The sequence below is a fragment of the Ixodes scapularis genome, unplaced genomic scaffold (genome assembly GCF_016920785.2).
Source record: "Ixodes scapularis isolate PalLabHiFi unplaced genomic scaffold, ASM1692078v2 PGA_scaffold4__175_contigs__length_147842914, whole genome shotgun sequence".
In the NCBI taxonomy this organism is placed as follows: domain Eukaryota; kingdom Metazoa; phylum Arthropoda; class Arachnida; order Ixodida; family Ixodidae; genus Ixodes; species Ixodes scapularis.
In genome coordinates, this window is record NW_024609879.1 from 1,651,296 (window position 1) to 1,670,833 (window position 19,538).

The window sequence follows — 19,538 nt, forward strand, 5'->3', positions numbered from 1 at the left end:
CAGAAACTCCCGGAGTTGCTTCTTGGTAGACGGCCTCGGGAACTCCTGGATGGCCTGCACCTTGATGGAAAGTGGGCGAATTCCCGAAGAATTGATCGTATGTCCAAAGAAATCAAGCTCCAGCTTCCCTAAAGCACACTTGCTCACATTGACGACGAGGCCATACCCGACGAGGCATGCGAACAGCAGTCTTAGATGTGCGACGTGTTCCTCGGCAGATGTGCTTGCCACGAGTATGTCGTCGATGTAAACGTAGCAAAACGGCAGCCCACGCACCACCTGGTTCATGAAACGCTGGAACGTTTGTGCTGCATTCTTCAACCCAAAGGGCATCCGGAGAAACTCGAACAACCCAAAGGGCGTGGTAACTGCTGTCTTGGGGATGTCCGAGGGCTCTACGGGAATTTGATGGTAGGCGCGTACTAAGTCGACCTTCGAAAAGATGGTAGCGCCATCCAGCGATGCTGTAAAGTCGTGGATGTGGGGTATCGGGTACCGGTCTTCGGTTGTGTTCCGGTTGAGGGCTCTGTAGTCTCCACATGGGCGCCAGTCCCCTGGTGTGGACTTCGGAACCATGTGAAGGGGTGAGGACCAAGAGCTCTCTGACTGGCGGACAATGCCCAGCTCGAGCATATGCTCGAACTCTTGTCAGGCGATTCAAAGCTTGTCTGGTGGCAGTCGGCGTGGACGCGCGTGGATAGGAGCACCCGCCGTCTCGATGTGGTGTGTTACGGTGTGCTTGATGGGACGCTCATCGGGTCCAACACGCGTCAGCTCCGGGAACTCTGCGAGTAGCTTGGTGTACGGCGTCTCATCCGTTGGAACTGCGAACGTGGGACTGATCGAAGCAAGAGACGAGGCAATTCCTTTTACCGTCAGACGAGTTGTTTCGTCGCGGAGGCGTCGGCCTTTGACGTCCACAAGCAGTCCAAAGTGCGTCAGAAAGTCCGCCCCGATGATGGAGTGGGGAACATCCGCGCAGACAAAAGCCCAACGAAAGGTGCGCCGCAGCCCGAAGTCAAGTGTCAAGGAGTGCTCACTGTACGCTGCAATGGCCGTGTTGTTGACGGCGCAGAGCTGTGACGTGCTGGGGCGCCAGCGCTCTTCCGCGGTTGCTGGAATAACACTGACTTCTGCTCCCGTGTCTACCAAGAAACGAACACCAGTGCTGCGGTCCGACACGAAGAACAAAGTTCGGCGGCTGTCTACGTTGGCGGGAGCACTTGCCACCGTCAATGCTCTGCCTTGTCGTTTTCCGCTTCGGAGCAGGGTGACTCACACTTGCGAGCAGCAGGCCCAAACCGCTGGTGGTACCAACATTCACCGGAGTTCGTCCGGGACGATGAACGAGGCTTGCGTCGTGGGCGTCCGCGTGACGTGCTGCGGCCGCGTGGAGCTTGCAGCTTCGCCATCATGTCGGCGAGACGGCAGACCTCCGCTCGCAGCTCGCTCATCTCATCCGGAATGCTTCTACTTTGGATTGCTGACATGCTGGTTGACGGTGCCGAGACCTCGATGATTTTATCCGCCAGCTCAGCAATCTTAGCCAGAGCAATGTCTCCTGCGGACGTGAGGACCATCCTCACATTGCACGGCATCCGCTGTAGAAACAACTCACGAAGTAGGGACTGGTCAATGGTGGTCGCTTTTTCTCCGAGGAGCTGCTCCAGTCGGCGCAGCAGCTGGGTGGGGATCCGGTCGCCCAGTTCTTCGGCTGTCAAGAGTTGATGAAGACGCTTTTGCTCCGAGGCACTTGTCCGTCGGATAAGCTGGGCCTTGAGGGTGTTGTAGGCATCCTCTTCTGGCGGTGAAATAAGCAAGTCCCGCACCTCTGTGGCAATGGCAGGTGGTAGGCCTGACACGACGTGGTGGTACATTGTCATGTCTCCTGTGATGCGCCGAGTCGCAAACTGTGACTCAACCTGCACAAACCAGAGCTGGGGATCAGCTGGCCAGAAGGGAGGCAACTTCAACGTGACCGTCGAAATGCCCCCAGTGGAGCTCGTCGCATCGTTGTCCGTCATGATGGCTGGTTCGGTTGGTTGCGTTCAAGTTCTTCACCGGGTCACCACTGTTACGTTCCTATTGGGCTCGCGTGCGCGACGGGTAATAATTCCCAGACAAGCAGGAACGTTACTAAGGCATTTACTTAAAACCAAACCAATCTGACTAGACAAAGAACGTGGACGTCCGTCGGTCAGCAGGAATTGAAGGCGATGTCTCGCGCCTTCTGCCCGTTCCTTCGATCCTCGTGCATCCACCGAGCTCGGGTCCCTCCTTTTTCTCGTCTTCAACCTGTCGATCCCCGAGGCCTGCAGGAGCTTCGGCGAATGTTGTTTTGGCAAAGGGCACGTGCCTACACATTGTTTGTTGTGGGTCTAGGGACTTGTGAGGGTCATCTCGGCGTGGTTTTGAGTTTGGTTTGGGGGTTTAAGGGGAGGGGGGCCTCAGCGACTGCTGCGGTCGGCAGGCGTCAGCATTGCCGCTGCACTTGGGATCGCTGGATAATCACATCTATTTGTGAACTGGCGGGATGTGTGGCGATTGATTGTTGGGGTCCCCTTTATCTGGAGGAGTTGGTGTAGGCAAGTGGCGAAGATAGAACGCTATTTAACGTGTGGCTCGCAAATAAATCGTAGCTGTGTTTGAGGCTCTGCGTGTCCCCTTTTTCCTGTTTTCCTCTGTCTCGAGGTTTTTTAAAGATGAATCGTCACCAGCTCGCCTGCTGTTTTAGTACTTTATCAGCTATATCCGGTTGGCTCAGTGTGACGCTGTGACTAGGATGCCTCGATGCCTCGATGCCAGTAATGGGTGAAAACACCCATTACCAACGGAACTGAGTCAGTCTGGCAGTCGGGGTCACATTGGGTCCTGCTGATTTGTAGTGTGCAGATACAATTTGTAGGGTGAAAGGCGTTTTTTTAGGGCAATTTGTGTTACATTGACCCAAGCAAGTGCCGACGAGAGTTGCCAAAAGTCATACGCGATATGGCGGGGCCTACGGAGACCTAGTAACGGCTCTCCGAAACATAACGTTTTTCCCCGTTGTGGAATTTCTTTGGCCCTAAATTATTCATATATTCGTAAATGTATTGTATTCGTAAATGATGATTTCTCGCTTTTAGCTTCGGTAACGTCCGGGGTCCTTCAAGATTTGTTACTGAGTACATGATGCAAATAAACAAATCAAATGAAACATTGTACACTACTGTACCGAACCATTTTTGAGCGAAATCAGCAGTCATGAAAATGAAACCCGCCTCGGTCGATTTCTAAAAGAAGCATTTCTTAAAAACACCAGTCAAAACAGGTGAAAAGTCAGTGGAGAATGAAAAAAAACAAAAAAACATCATGACCGTACATACCTCCATGTCATCGACAACGCTCTGAAGTTGGTCTCTCAGCTCGCCAAAGGCGTCAATGATGAGACCTGCGACGTGACAGTTTACAGGCTTGCAAGCGTTCCATCCAAAAACCAAATTCTACTGGGCAATGCAAAGCTCAGGAGAGACGAACGCTAGTAACTAAGTCTCTTATTCATTGTCATATTGCAACAAATGAATTGACGCGCATCTCAAAACCTCATTGCCTTTTTTTGCGAAGCGATCTTGTTTTACCTTTAATAATATCGGCCGTCATTGCTGCACTTCCAACATGAATCAAAAAGCCATTAATTAAACATTATTAACACATTTTAGTTTAAGTATCAGCCTGATAAGCATACAGTTAAGACTACATTCGTGCCAGGGTTGCTTCCACTAAAAATATGTGCGAATTAAAATAGGACAGCGCATACGTATTAATTATGACGGATATACAACATACTTTGCCGCACTCAGTACCCAGTGAACTTCGAAACAACAGTAACTATTGCAATTAATGCATGTGAACTTGGTTCATTTACATATTTATGAATCTCGGGTTTGCCTGTCAAATAATTTAGATGCGACTGCTTTTCTGAAACAATGATTATCAGAATACGACACTAGCCAAGAGGCTCGGCCTTCGAATGCATGGCTTAAAAATAATGAAAACGACGGTGTGGATTGCTAGTCGTCACACAGAATGTCATGCAAAGTTTTGTTGTGAACGTTACCTGTAAAGAAAATTAGGGTAGCCTCTGTCATGGGCAGCCCGACATTGCTTTGTCAATTTATCGTTATAAATGTGATACAGTGTCCCACATTTTTGTTCGCTAAATACAAAACAGAATGTGTGGAGAGTATAACGCTGGAAAAGATGTTAAAAAAAGTTATCGATTTTTATAACAATCATTTGCAGAAATATCAAAGACGTTTTAGGCCTTTGTGTCTTGAGCGGTATTTTTGTAATAGAGAACTTAAAAATAAAAATGAATCGATTTCCCATGCAGATCTTATTAAATTTCAACCAGTAAAATTAAATTATTAACCTTTCCTTTAGCCTTAGTTTATGAAACGATAGACATACTTAAGAAGGCATAGTCTAGAATATTTCAAGTTGAACTTGAAAAAATGCTACATTCAGGTTCACCAATATCCGACCATTATTTCCACCGTTTTACTCATTTCTGGTGCACAGTTAACGTGTTATCAAATGTTGTATGTGCCTCATTGCTAGTTTAAAGGTTGAGATTTGGATACTTTGAATGCATGTTTTTTAAAACCGCTTTGCAGTCCAAACTACATTCAAGTCCCTTTGTAGTTTTGTAAAGGTACTAAACAAAAGCCTCGTTCATAGTTTTTTCTAACTGAAGTTTAATGAGGAAGTTCGCCTGCGTAATTGTTTTTAATTTTATTGATGGTATATATAGTACAAAAATGTTAACACTTCGTCCTATGAGCTGTTTCATTTTTGAGAGCAACGCTTTTATAGAAACAAAATAGCATTTACAAAATGTTTCACGGTCATACTCTCCCGACATTCTGCTTTGTACCTAGTAAAACATGTTTGATGCTGTAATAATATGTTGAAACGACAGATTGACAAAGCAATGTTTGGTGTTACTAAAAGGATATCTAAGCTCCTTTACAATTGATGTACTGAGCTGAAACTTTGTACTGCATTCCCTATCATTGCTAGCGGTATACACTTTAAATTCGATTTAGTTTAAACTATCGGTTCAAAAGTTTACCCTTCTGCGTAGTGTCACAATTTGTGCTGAAAAAAAAATGAAATGTGGAAAAATTGATTCAAAGTGCCCGCATTTCCTACTTTAATTTAGGACTAGAATATCAAAATAATTGATAACAAGTCCACTATGCAGAGAAAATTAACGAGACAAGTTTTTGAAGTGAGAGCGTTGGTGTAGATAAAGAGACGTAAATACAGATAGAGTACATCTGTCTGTTACGTCCTTCCATCTCTTTCTTATTAGAGGAACTTCGGGACATTTTTCGAAATCAAAATTGTTTTAGAACGACACCATTTTAAAAGTGATAATACTCCTATTTTCGTGAGAAACCCTTTTTTCTAGACCTTTTGTTTTCCCTTTAACGCTGTTTCATTCGTCAAATATTATAACAAACTTGACTAGTTTCCCTTGGTTTAGAGATAAATGAACACCATAATTTCTTACCCGTCACTCTGTCACACACTGCATAAGTAAATGAGGACGAGCAGTGAGTAAATATAATTTAATTATTTACCTTGGATGATTGCGAGCAGAATGACGATGACAAAGAAGAAGAAGGTGATGTCGAAAATTATGCGGTAGACTTCGTAGTCGTCGCCGTCAGGCGGGCCGATTTCGTCACCTGCGTTGGAAAGCCATTGATATGTCGCCAACGATTGGAAGTTCTGGTCATAGCTGGGGGTCGGTGTTTTCGGTAGGGTGGTATCGTAGCCCCCTCTATACTGAAAAAGCCTGGCAAATCGTCACGTGACGCCGCCGCCAAAAGTGAAAAGGGAGAGTGGCAGACAAGAGAGGTGACGGGCGCCCCGCTGCGGCGAGAAACCGAACCACACTGGTCGCGAGCGATGGAATGTCCGCTCGTGCTTCTCGCGTTCCTCAGGCTACCGCTTCTTTTATAGTCGGGCTTAAAAACCCTGTTTCGGGTCCTTGCCGCTGCAAAAGCTGTGCGCGGAATACTGGACTCCCCGAGATATGCTCTGTGCTACCAGATCCTCGCGCTCCCAATCTGCGACTGGGCACTCTATGGCTCCTTCGCCGAACTGCCAGGCTTTGTGAGTAGAGAGGAGGCTATGGTAATATTCACTGGCGGCCATAGTGGAGTCCGTTTCCGCGAGCGCCAGAGGAGAATGAGCTTACACAGCGGTTCCGCAACGTGCATTGCACACCACCAAAATTGTATTTTTTCCCCAGAAGATAAGAGGGGGTGGGAGGCTCGTTTGAGCATGCGCTGCGCCATATTTGAGGGCGGAGTGCAATCAAATCTGGCGCTCAATGAATAATGATAGACCCAAAAAATTAATCGAGCCGAGTATATCAAAATCCGGTAAAACCCTCCTAGATTTGGAGCTGCCTTTAAATGATAAGCATCACGAAAAGCTTTACTTCGCGTGGGAAGCCCCTATTTGTTTCTCTTCTTTTGTCGACGGATGATCTTTAAGTAATCGGGTCTCTCGAGGTTTGGCCATTCTAGGTACTCCAGTCACTGATCTCTATTATAGGGGGCTGAATGGCGCATAGCCACTCTCCGAGCAGGGCGCAAGTGAAGCCACCGGAAGTTTGATGCTCGTCCCGGAGGTCGGGCGTCCGCTGGGCTTCCTAGAGCATTGAGTCCATATTTTGGTCAGTACTTTTCGGTGTCTATGAGTGGGTTTTAATAATCATGCCCCGATTTAAATTTCGAAAATGAGGCATTTGAGCTTGGGACATATGCACACTCGATCAATTAGAATCTCAATATGTTTACATTGAATGGCTTCTTATGATACGTCATGGGTCTGCATGCGTTCTTACTGTGCAACAAGCAGGCTCTCTTGAGGTGAGAAGCGAAAATACAGCGCCCTCGACGCTTTTCGAACCAGCACTCGAAAGGGTTACAAAGCCTGCCAAGTGCTTACTTCCAGGACAAGCCGCTTACTTCCGGTGGCTTCAAACCTGTTTGCTGATTGCGATATCCAGCCCCCTAATAGAGATCAGTGACTCCAATACAGCGCTAATAGACCTGTTGCTATATTACCCAAGCATCGAGGAGAATGCAGGGATTGGTGTTCCACGCGCCGCACGTGGTGGCCTCAGCAGCAGTAAATTTTCTAAAGCGAATACCGAAAACAAATGGCATCGTGCGCGCGCGTTCGTCAACGCTTTATTTTGGTTATTTACTTCGAATCTTTTCTACGGCGAAGGCGTGCGCGTGTGGAACCGCAATCCCTGCATTCTCCTTGATGCTTGGGTAATACAGCAAAAGGTCTATAAGCACCAATGTTTTCTCCACACTGAATATGAGCGCTTAAAAACTCAGAACCTGTAGGGTAAATAAATCCAAAAGAAACATCGCGGAATTTGAAGAATAATAAACCCACACAACACGGAACCCGACTTATAATGCAGTCGTGAGGAACATTTAATTTAATTTATACAGGGTATCTTTTAGGCTTTGCGTGTTGTTAAAAAAACCCCGCGAAGTCTACACTAATATGGTCCCTGCAGCTGAGTTATACGGCTAGGGGGAGATAATATAGGGAGCTAATCGTCATGATAAGTCGTATAATTGACTAAAATACATTAATACACCAATCTCACCGAGCATTCGGCACAGGCGTGACACAGCCATCACTTTATTCTTTATCTCACAAACATTTGCAGTTCAGATAAAGGCAGGGGCACGAGCGCGTTGCTTTGTAAAGTGCCTTATACGCACGAGCTCTCTTACAACCAAAAGCATTCTGCTCAGCTAGGCTCACGCCCCTCCACCTTTGTCTTTACTGCAGACATTTGTGAGACGGATCATAGTTCGCAAGAGGCAGGCGGCAGTGCGCGAGGTGGCTCAGTAAAGCCCCTCTACCCTAGGAAAAGTGGCGCCATTTATTGTTGTGGAAATGCTCGAGGCACGTGCCGCGTGCCATTTCTGGGAAGAACATGGCGTCTGAAATCTAGCCAACGTTGCTGCGTTTGTGACTTGGGCTCAGTGGCGGTAACGAGAACTAGCAGCGCTGGAGTCGAATCTTACTTCCGGATTGACTAGCCCGCCAACTATGAATAGCAATACTTGAGCTTGGCCGAGTTGGCAGTTCATACTAACACTTCACAGCGCAAGGAAACAGACACACACACAAATAAATTTCAAACACTCCAAGAAAGAACACTCACAATGTGCTGACTCTGATCTCTGTTACAGTGTATCTCTGTGGTGTATTACACTTCACCTTCATCACTTTTTCTTGCTATTATACACATAGCATAGAAGTAAAAACAAAGGAAGGAAAAAAAAAAGAAAAGGAAGCTCTCAACGCGGAGGTAGTAGACGACGCGCGAGACAGGGAAGCAAGATCCGACTGCAGCGCCGCTAGTTCTCGTGACCGTCACCTGGGCCACTCGCCTCTGCAGGCGAGAAACTGCGAAACTGAGCTTGCTCCAGTAACGTTGATCTAACTCAGTGCTGCGCCCTGCCACCATGATTTTCCCAAGAATTGAACGTTGCACGTGCCTCATGCATCGACGCACCTTGTGCTACCTTTGAAACATAAAGGGGCTTTATGGCTCATGCCGTCTCGTGCTCAACACTCGCAGACCTCCAGCGAGGCTGTCGCATGTGCAGAGAAACTAAATTTCCGTCCATACATTGCGGTAGCGGTAGCGTGGTCAGACTGATTGCGGAGATTGTCTATTAGCTTTTTATTTAATGCCAATAAACGGAGGGTACCAATTAAAACCTTGCTGAGTGTCATTAAAATCTAAATAGGAGAAAGATTTGGAGCGCTTCTGAGCGCGTGGAAAGAATGGCGGTGCGCTGAAGTTGGGACTCCTGCAGCAGGCTCAAGGTTGGCGGTGCGTGCCTTTCGCATCAACAGCCCTAACCGCTCATTCACACTGGAAGCGGATCCGCGTTCGCAAAGCGGTTGCGAACGCGGTTGTATAAAGATCCAGTGCAATTGCACGCGCACTCGATGACATCAAGTGCGCGTGCAATTGTACTGCATCTTTATACAACCGCGTTCGCAACCGCTTTGCGAACGCGGATCCGCTTCCAGTGGGAATGAGCGGTAAGCGGTGGTGGCGCGAAGAGCGCGAGGTGTTGTTCTCACCCGCGTTCTCCCACCGCCAGCCTTGCGCTTGGTGTGCGAGTGGTACATTCGGTGGACCTCATCGCTTCCCGCCTTTTCCGAAGATTTCTAAGGTTTACTCACTTACTGGATTTCGATGACGCTCAATAGTTGTCTTATTGGAACCATATATTTACTTTCACTATAAATAAAAAAAGCTAATTTAATTGTCTCACATATCGTGATACAGAGCCTTCTATATTACCCCCCCCCCCCCAGCCATACAGCTCACGTACACAAACCGGATTAGTGTTATTTTCAAGTCTTCTTTTTACCATGATGAAAAACAGCCTCAGAACAACAGCGACGAAGAACGAGTAAAGACAGGACAACGGCTGACTCACAACTGAAGTTTATTGAAAGAAAAAGTGATCAAAGAAACTTGTTAGAAAGATAACAGACATACAGATTAAAAACACCCGCCCGCCAGGCGACAAAATGTGCAGATGCATCGCTTCAAAACTTGACACTCAAGTTGGATTGCAGATAGAGCACCGTCCCTGTTGTTCTGAGGCTGTTTTTCACCATGTTTAACTCTTACCAACTGGCCCAAATCACCACCCTACTTTTTTTTAACAAATTTCTAAAAGCTAATAAAATGTCCTCTATATATTTCTAGCACTTGCCCATAGCCGAATATTGGAGGAGTGTACCATAGTACAGTTACACAAAAACATTGAGGAAACTGCTGTCGAAACTTTTGTGGTGCTGGGAACTCGTCAAGCAGTCCATGCAGCTTTTTTTCCCAGCCCCCCCGCCATTGCAAGAAAATGGTAAATAAACATTGAATTAAATTGAATTGAACATGTGAGCCTTATAAAAATGTTAGTCACCTTGATCATACTTATATAAAGTGCAGATTGGGAAGAATGCGGACTTAGAGGCTGTTATAGAGTGACACATATTTTCGCACTAAATTTAGCGGACGGTGACCACATGACGTCGTCACGTGACACGAACCTCATGACCACGTCATGAGAGGTTAGGTCGTGGTGTCACGTGACAGTGTGACGTCAAGTGACGTCACGCACGTGACACCACGACATAACAACTACATCACGTGACCACGTGATGTGGCGTCAGGTCACGTGATGTAGATGTTATGTCGTGATGTCACGACATGACGTGACGTGACGTGACGTGACCTGACGCTACGTCATGTGGTCACGTGACAGCGTAATTTATAGCAGCACCAGCACGTGACCACGCGACCCATAGTGACTTCGACCACGTGATCGTTGTATGCCTCTATTATTATGTCTTAAGAAATTTTTGTGACGGTCTGGGCTTTGGGTCCGGTGCAACAATTCACGAAATCTACGGAAGCGCGCACTTACCAATGCCACCACCGGCTCGTACACCCTTGTACAGGTGGAACACGAAACACTGAAACGCAAAGGCTTTGTTCAGACATTGGAAAATTTGTGCCAAAGCGGGCGTTCAGGTTTTCTTTTCTCGCAGAACATAAACCAAAAGCGCAACACACTGTGTTGAACATCACCGGAAGGTAGCTCCAGTAGTGGTTTAAAGGGGCCCTGTAATCATATTAAGCATCTACCTTTTTTGCGGTTTCCACATCTCTTGTGGTTCGGGCAAGCCAGCGGGCACCGCGAGAGTAGCTAAATATCAGTGCGTCGTATTTTAACCGGACGACACGGAAACCTCCTCCACCGACGAGGGCGACCCGCGGTACCAAAAGCGCGCAAAATGTGACGTCTTTGGTCCTGGCCTTACTACTGGTCAGAGCCGCTAAAAGCTTCTTTTTAGTCGAAATGCAAAATATAAGTGGCGCGAACCGTTTCAATTATTTATAAAAGTAGCTTTTGTTCACTATTATAGATGAAAAAAAGAAAGAAATGCAGTTTATAAAGTACGGAAACAAGAAATGACTCGTCGACATACCTGCCACCAAGCGGTGGAAAAAGCGACACATAGTAGAAAGGTTTGTGGGATCAGGCGGCGACACGGAAAGGTCCCGGATGTACGCGGCGCTGCGGTCGTATGGACAGGAGGATTCGACCGGCTCCGAGCGTTCCGAGGGCTTTCGGCGAGAAGCTTTGTCTTGCGGTTTAGCCGTTTCGCAGTATGGCAGCGCGAAGTGGCTCCCATAATGAACTGATCTTTACCCCGCGTTTGCTGTCGTTTGTGGCCAATGAAGTGTCATGCAGAATTAGTGTTTAATCGCGCAGCAAATGCAATGAGAGCCGCTCTGGCCGCCCGCTGCATACAGCCTATCCAGAACATGCTTCAGTCGCGCCCTCTCGTGCCGTCGACACAGAGTGCGGCAGCCGTGAGCGCTCGATGAGCTCACTACCCCTCCTCTAGTTTACAGCCACTCAAGCAACCAAGGACGTCATGAGGGAACTTATTTTTTGCTTGTTTTTGTAATTTTAATTCGCCGATAACTTTTAAAATAAAGCGAATTTCAAGAAAAGAAAAGTTTCACTAAGTTACTACGTTCATTGCGCTCAGGTTTGGTGCAAATTAAAAACCAATAAAAAAGTCCTTGCAGGGACCCTTTAATCTGTATCAAAAGTTAGAAGTAATTTTCTGTAGATTAATTTGAAATGAGGAAATAGCATCTTTTGTCATATGGCTTGCTACTTGACGGCAGGGTTGGGCATTATCGCGGTACACATGAATCGCGAAAAACGTTTTCCAACTGTATTTTGTACTACTGTATTGAATTAGAGCTTCGCGTGTATTCCTGGTATCGCGATACTATTAGGGTCGATGTATTTCGCAACAATTTTAAAATGATTTTTATCCTCCACACAAAACATCAAGACAAAGCTTCGTCCGGCACGTTTTGTGTCTCTGACCCTAAATGGCCCCCTTCTTTATTCTGCAAAAGTTAACAAATGTTTTCCCGCACTTCAGGCTGTCGATCGACTATTCCTGTAGATTTCCAAAATTCAAGGGTCTGATTGCGCCCAACTAACAGAGAAAAGAATCCGCGTTTACCGAACTTTAATCCTCTGTGATGTTGTAAGGTCACCGTTGAGAGGGAAACATGGATTAAATAGAACCATAATGACTTTTAGAGGTTATTTGGGAGGAGAAAGAACTGATTTAGAGGTCCCATGAATTTCGTCTTAGACGGAAAGGAAATACCGAAATAAAACCGCGCTCCATTCATGGTTAAAAAATCATTTGCTTCTCTACACTTCGCAAAATACAAGATGTCCATTAATTTAAAATATTTAGGAAATTGCTTCTACTTTTTGATTCGGGTAACATTGTGGGTTTAAATCTTTCAATCACTGCCAGGGCTCCCTTCTGGTGAGGCGTGCTAGACACGTGCGATACTCTACCCGCTGAAGGAAACATGAAATTAATTTTGGGCTGCGATAAATGGTTTTAGATTGGGATATCGTAATCGTTACGTGAGCCAAAAGAAAGAGGGTAGAAAGTAAAAAGCCTGCTTTTCGGTACGAACACTTGAAAATATTGCGGACTACTTCTTACCTCCTTTCCTTCGAAAGCTCTCCGCTTTTTTTACCGGGATGTAACCGCGGTGCCCAAGGATGTCAGCCGAACCCAGCTCACGCATTGGACACGAGAACTAAGTCACTCGGACGTAAGCTGTCGTCAACACTCAAATCTGTTGACGAATATTTGAATTCGCGTTCGTGGCCAATGAGGTCGTGACGGCACTTATCATCAATTGCGAATGAAAAATTTCACACTATGCTTAAAAAACCACGGTGGAAGCTTGCAGTCATCGCATCCGGTGCTCAAGCACGTTACGACCACGCGGTTTCTCATTTCGCTCTTGAGTTGACGATTAAAGCTAGGGAGGAAGAAGTTGAAAAAATCGTTTCATTGGTTCCTTTCATTCAACTACATTTCGCCACAGGGAAGTGAGATTATCCATTTAGACATGACGTTAAGATAAAAAATAAATATGGCTGTGAAGTTTGAAAATATGTCACGTGAGCAATTAAGCGATTAATTTCCTATAAAAAAATTAGACTTATTTTTACTTCGAATCTAAATTTTCACTTAGATTGGAGAGGGTAGCTTAAGGTTGTCTGGGAAAGAGTTAATTTTTTAATATGATTCCTTCTGACAATTATTAAACCCCAATGCTCTGAAAATGGAATAATTTCTTGTTACAAATCAGGACTGTTATTTTGTGATTACTGAAAGTTTTTCCTCCCAAGATTTCGTTAAGTGCCTCTGTAAAAAAAGCTGACTTCAGTGAAACCTTTTCCAAAAACTTCTTAATAAAAAAAAATGTTTTCCGTACAATGGAGAGCTCAAAAGAAAATAAAGCAGAACTGAATTAGCAATACTTAGTCTTTCTCATTCAAAGGAAAATGAAATGTGGTTACACTGATAGATATGTCATAGAGGAGCCAATAATGGCCTACGAAGTCGAAGTTGCCGGGTTTAAATACTGGCCGTAACCAGTCTCATGAAGACTGATTCAAGAACGTGCATCGCGAAACCGAGATCTTAACAGCGTATTAAAGACCTCGAGTGGTTTTTGTGTGCAAGTACGGACCAACAACGACGACGCTCACGACAACGACGCCAAAAAGTGTGCTCGGCCACCGACGCGCGAGCGCAGCCGAACTATGCTGATACCAGATGAACCACCATATAAATAGTTACAAAGCACTAAAGTCTACTACTTCATAATGGCTAAGAGTTTTAATCTAGCGTAGATATACAACGAAGTGGCGACGAGGCAGCGGAGGTCAACGACCGGATCTATCAAGGCAAGAATGACCTATCGCGTTCCATTGAACCTCACGAGGAAGGGACAAGCTGGGAGGAGTCCAAGAAATGCCTCCAAGAGTACTTCGAGTTACACAAAAAAAAGATCAAGACGACAAACGTGTCTGCGTTAAGCACAGCCATCATACAAAATGCATATTCCAGGCTGCGGGGTTTATCATCTTCTCTGCAACCGAACAAGATGACTGATGAGGATCGCCTGAAACTCCTGAGTCAATTCTACTCACCAAAGCAACTATTGATGGCCGAACGCTTCACGTTTGAAAAGCGGTATCAAAGATTAGTTGAATCTTCAGTGACGTATCTGGCAGAATTGAAACGCCTAGTTGGAGGCCTGTCAATAAAGAGACAAACTGCAGGAGCAACTGCACGACCGATTTGTCTGTGTTCTCAGTAGCATGATAGCCCAAAAGCAGAGCCTGACGATTGAAAATTTTACTTTGACGTGATCTGTGGAACTGATAGCGGGACTGGAAGCGGCCGAGGATCAACTGAAAATTCTCAATGGTGCACGCACCGCCGCTTAAGACGAGATCCCACAACTAGCAAGTACAAGTGTTGCCTGGTGGCGTGTCTTCGAAACAACCACAAACATTAGGGTCTGCTAAAAAGGCTATGACTGCGACGCACATGGAAAAAAAGGGTCACCTACGGAAAGCCTGCAGAATCAGAAGCGCGCAGGAAAAAGAAAGGAAAGCATTGAAAAAGAAAGGTAAAAGCAAATACAAAGGTTCAGTGACGAAAGCAAAGGAAGCCGTGCGACAACTCAAGAGGGAGGAGAGCGCGGAAAAGTATTTTGTCTTGCGGAAAAACGGAAAACTGTTCTGTTCCACCCATAAAAAAAGTGTTTCCATTAATGATATAAACATGGAGATGGAGGTAGACACAGGTGATACGACGACAGCAATTCCAAAGAGACTGCAAGGTCAATTCGGAAGATCCGCAAGCTAGAGCCCTCCAGGAGCAATCTTCGCACCTTCTCAGGACAAGGCCCATACGTCTGTTGTGTCACTGAATACAAGTCAAGCGCAATCACAATATCTTGCCACTGGTCGTGGTGAATGCAGACATACCACCGCTGTTGGGAAGGAATTGGATACAAGTCCTAGACGAGACGTGGATGGCTGTACTTTGTGTCCACACTCTAGAGGATACAAAATGTTGGATAGTATCCTGGAAGAGTGTAACGAACAATTTAATGAAGAGCTAGGCTGTTTCAAAGGAGTTGAGGTTATTCGAATACTAAAAGATGGCGCCCATCGAAAGTTCATGAAAAGCCAGAAAGTTTGTAAGCTTTCCAACCTTTCATCAAAGGACAGCTGGAGGACATTATCAAAAGTGACGTCATCGAGCCAATAAGCTGCAGTGAGTGGGCTACGCCTACGGTCAACGTTCTGAAAGGCGAAAGAGAGGTCTGGATATGTGGTGACCTTAAGCTCACACTGAATCCTCAGCTAGAAATGAACCAGTACGCTCTACCAACAGCAAAAGACTTATTCACAACCTTGAACAGCAGACAGAAGTTCGCTAAGCTGGATTTAAGACACGCCTAAGAGCAACTGGTGCTGAATGAGAAGCCTCGCCAGTACGTCACTGTACACAAGGGACTCTACCATTACAAGTCTCTACCCCGCGGAATCACCTGAGCCCCCTGATATCTTCCAAAAGCAAATGGAGATACTCTTGGAAAGATTGCAAGCATCTGCGTGTTCCTGCAAGCCGTTCTGGTAGCCGCAGTGAACGACTCAACGCACTTAAAGTGCCTGCACCATGTACTAACCCGCATAAAGGATCAAGGACTTCGGTTAGCGGCAAAGAGGTATAAGTACATGTTCATGCAATTCACGGTGGACTATCTGGGACACACAGTCAGTGGTTCTGGTATAAGCAGCATGAGCAAGAAGGCACAGGCTGTACAGAATGCATCCGTGCACAAGAAGGTGAGTGAGCTCCGGTGGTTTCTGGGGACATGTAAAATACTACGAACGTTTTATGCCCAAGTTATCTACGATACTGAAACCTCTGACGCTTCCACTATATGAAGAACTTCCGTAGAACTGGTCCTCAGAATGCGATGAAAGGTTTCAAATACTCAAGAAAACCCTGAGCGGAGCTCCAGTGTTGGCGCACTAGGATCGTGAGGTGCCTTTGTTTTTGTCTTGCAGTGCCTCACCTATTGGATTTAGAGCCGTACTACACACGTGTACCCGGACAAAACGGAGCGTCCGATTGCCTACGCCTCAAGGACACTTTCTCGAGCGGAAGAGAATTATGCCCAACTAGAGAAGGAAGCTCTGACCATTGTTTTTAGAGTGAAGAAATTCCATGGCTATATATATAGGGACGTCAGTTCATCCTGGTGACCTATAACAAGCCGTTATCAACAATCCTCGGACCGAAGAAGGACATCCCAACCTTAACAGCCACAAGACAGCAAAGTTGGGCTATGATTCTTTCAGTGTACCAATATGACACGGTCTGCAAGAAGTTTCAGGAAAACCTCAACGCAGATGCTCTATCTCGCCTGCCGGTAGATGCACAACGTGAAACAGAGATCGTGACTATGCCATCAGCTTCTACCTAAGACAGCTGGAAGTGGGTCCAATGTACATGAAGACTCTGCAAGAGGCAGAAGTGACAGACTCTATTTACAGAAAGGCATTGCATTTCATTGTACCTGGATGGCCAGAAAAGGCGATTGCAGATCTAGAAGCATATTCTAAGCGGAAGCTGTAACATTATTCTTTCCTGAAAAGGAGCAACGTGAATCTGCGGAGCTTGATTAGCCGTTTCCAAACGTGACGGTCTGTTTTCGTGGTGCCTGTGCAGCTCAAAGCATTGAATGCCGATACCCCTGCAGAGTCCATAAACCGGTGTCTCGTTGTGGATTATGAATCTAGTCTGAGGGAATGCTGTGTCTAAGCACGGACCAACGACGACGACATTGACAATAACGACGACGACAAAAAGTGTGTTCGGCCACCGATGCGCGATCCCAGCCGAACTCTGCGGATACCAGATTCACCACCATGTCAATAGTTGTAATCTAGAGCACTGAAGTCTACTTCATAATGGCTAGACGTCTTAATTTTGCCTAGATAGACAACAGTCATATTATTATTTGTTTTGAGTAAATTGCTTACTTTTATTTGGCATAAAATTTAAAATGAAAAAAAAAATTAGGACAAAAATGAGTAATTTATTTTACATTAAACTGCACCAATAAAAAAATGCCTGGCTTCGACGTCCCGACAATGCAATTAAGGTGAGATTGCAGTTGATTGTGTTTTTAACGAACAGTCATTTTTACAAAAATATAGCGGATATACATATATCCCCGCTAAATTTAGAGGTGGAATTCCGATGTCACGTCAGGTGACATTGTTGCTTAACGCGACACTCTAACGTCACATAAAACCACGAGGATTTCACCCTAAATTTAGCGGGGAAATGTGTGTCACGTGACCTGACATCCTGAAATGCCAGGTCATGAGTCACCCTGACGTCGCGTCACGTGACCATGTTATGCGACCTCAGGTTTTGCGACGTCAATTTTCTCGCTAAATCTTGAGGGGAAATTGATTTGATGCGGTAGGACAAGCAAACAAGGCCCGTGGAAGGCTCCCGTAAAAAGCCACCGCTTTAAAAACGAGTGACTAAAGGGGACCGTACCGAGAGCATGCTGTGGCACTTGGGGTCGACTTGATCGTCTTCCTCCTGTATGTAGAACTTCCTGAAGAAGCTGAATGCAATCACAGTGTAGATGTAGACGATGATGGTGAGAAGCATCACCGTTAGCACCAGCTGCCAAAGAAAGAAGGAAACATTGGAGCCAGTGCGGAGCAAAACTGCATTTACGTTTTCCTAAACGTGGTACTTGTGCAACTTGCAAAACTCGTCAGTGGTAGGCACAGAGAAGCTGTGACTTTTGGGATTGTACTGGCATCATCTATCGGATAGCTCCGGAGCACTTCTGATCTGCGCATATTTATTTTTTTAACTGCGCGCTTGATACAGTTCTGCCATTGTTACGAGTGACCATTTCTCGTAGACAGTGTGTATATTTGATACTTCAAGTACTGCTCTACCTTCAGTCCAGTTAACGCAGATTCGACTAGGGTTTCAGGGCTACCTGGCTTGATAATGCCGGTGTGCCAGTGCGTTCTCTCTTCGGAAGCAGTTACAAGCGAGCAGACTGGAACAGAAATGTGAGAGCCAGGCTTAAATGTAAGTTTATACTCCGTCTTACGTTAAGTCCGGCCACGGCGAACGCTACGATGGAGCCAATAAAGCATCGTCATGACACTCATCGTCTTTGTGCGTTTGTTGGCTAAACCAATCCTTTAGACAAAAGGCGCCGGATCACGCTGCAGTCACTGAACGCGATTGGTTTAGCCTGGGATAGCAGACGCACAAAGGCGATGAGCGCCGCTGCTTCATGCCTCCATCTTGCTGCGATGTGAATCAATACTGCAGTACCTGCTTCCCGTTGTGGGTGACCGACTGCAGGATGGTGCGCAGGGTCTTGAAGCCCACGGCCACGTCGAGCAGGTGTGCCGCAAAAAAGAAGTAGTTCAGGTTGCCCATCACCGAAAACAGGAAGTACCACAGGTTGTACAGGAACGACTGCAGGAGGAGCACACGCACAGCTCGCAACTCTAGACTCCCAGTTCACTTTGATCTCAGAGGCTTGTTATGCTTTTCAATTCATCATTTGTTCTACAGTAGTGTCATCAGTTAAAAGCTTGTCCAAACAGTGCACAGAAAATTCCATGCACCGTAAGAGAAGCGTGAAAGTTGTGGCGAGTACGCTATCCTTACCTCATGGGCTTGAACCACGTGAAAAAAAGTACATCCTTCTTCTCCTCCGCGCTGCTTTCTCCTCCCCTTTCTTGTTTTCAGAAGTTTCGGGACCAACAACAACAACGGAGGCCTTGACAAAAGCTAGCAGAGCGTGTGTGTGGCTGTCTGAGCCCACACGATGAGCACGCTGCAAGCCTCGGCCCAAGAACGGAGGCAAAAAAAAGCTTTGCCCAAGCCAAAAAAAAAAAAAAAAGACCCAAAGCGGGCTAGAAGTGATGATAACCTCCACTTCAGGTACAACAGATGCCGTGCGTGGCCTTTCATGTGTCATGTTTGGAATGCCTTTAATGCTGCGGAGCAATAATAATAAACGAGAGCGAGTGTGCTAGCAAGTTGACGCCCCCAGTTAGTCTTATCCTGTAAAACCAAAGACAGTGGAGAAACCAAACTATCGAGCGAAGAAAGGGAGGAGCGAGATAAATAAACAAGTTAGCTGGGTCTGAGACATATTTTTTGACAGTATCGTTTTTTCTCACTGCAGTCTGGGATTTTATGATTAGAATAAGATGCTAGGAATTCGCCAGGCCCAGCGTTTCTTAAGGTGATTAGCGATTGTTTGTTTGGTATATTACAGAAAAAAAACAACAATAACAACAACAACGAAAAGACTCAGTTTCCTTTTAATAAAAGAAAAGTAAAAAATGCAGGCGAGCTGGTGAATGACATTCGTAGTATCCCTTAGACGTAGGAGCAATAAAAAAACGGACAGAACAATGAGG

At 45.9% G+C, this 19,538-nt stretch overlaps 1 protein-coding gene across 1 annotated transcript in view; it reads right to left on the bottom strand.

The window, feature by feature from the left end:
* Window positions 1-19,538, bottom strand: part of LOC8026823 (ryanodine receptor) — a 561,398-nt gene that overhangs the window by 9,467 nt on the left and 532,393 nt on the right. Inside the window, exons 121-125 of the mRNA XM_040217827.3 lie at window positions 18,436-18,582; window positions 17,629-17,760; window positions 10,548-10,596; window positions 5,628-5,735; window positions 3,366-3,430 (exon numbers count right to left, since the gene is read on the bottom strand). Of these exons, the coding sequence (XP_040073761.2) occupies window positions 3,366-3,430; window positions 5,628-5,735; window positions 10,548-10,596; window positions 17,629-17,760; window positions 18,436-18,582 (501 nt within the window). The remainder of the gene's footprint in view (window positions 1-3,365; window positions 3,431-5,627; window positions 5,736-10,547; window positions 10,597-17,628; window positions 17,761-18,435; window positions 18,583-19,538) is intronic.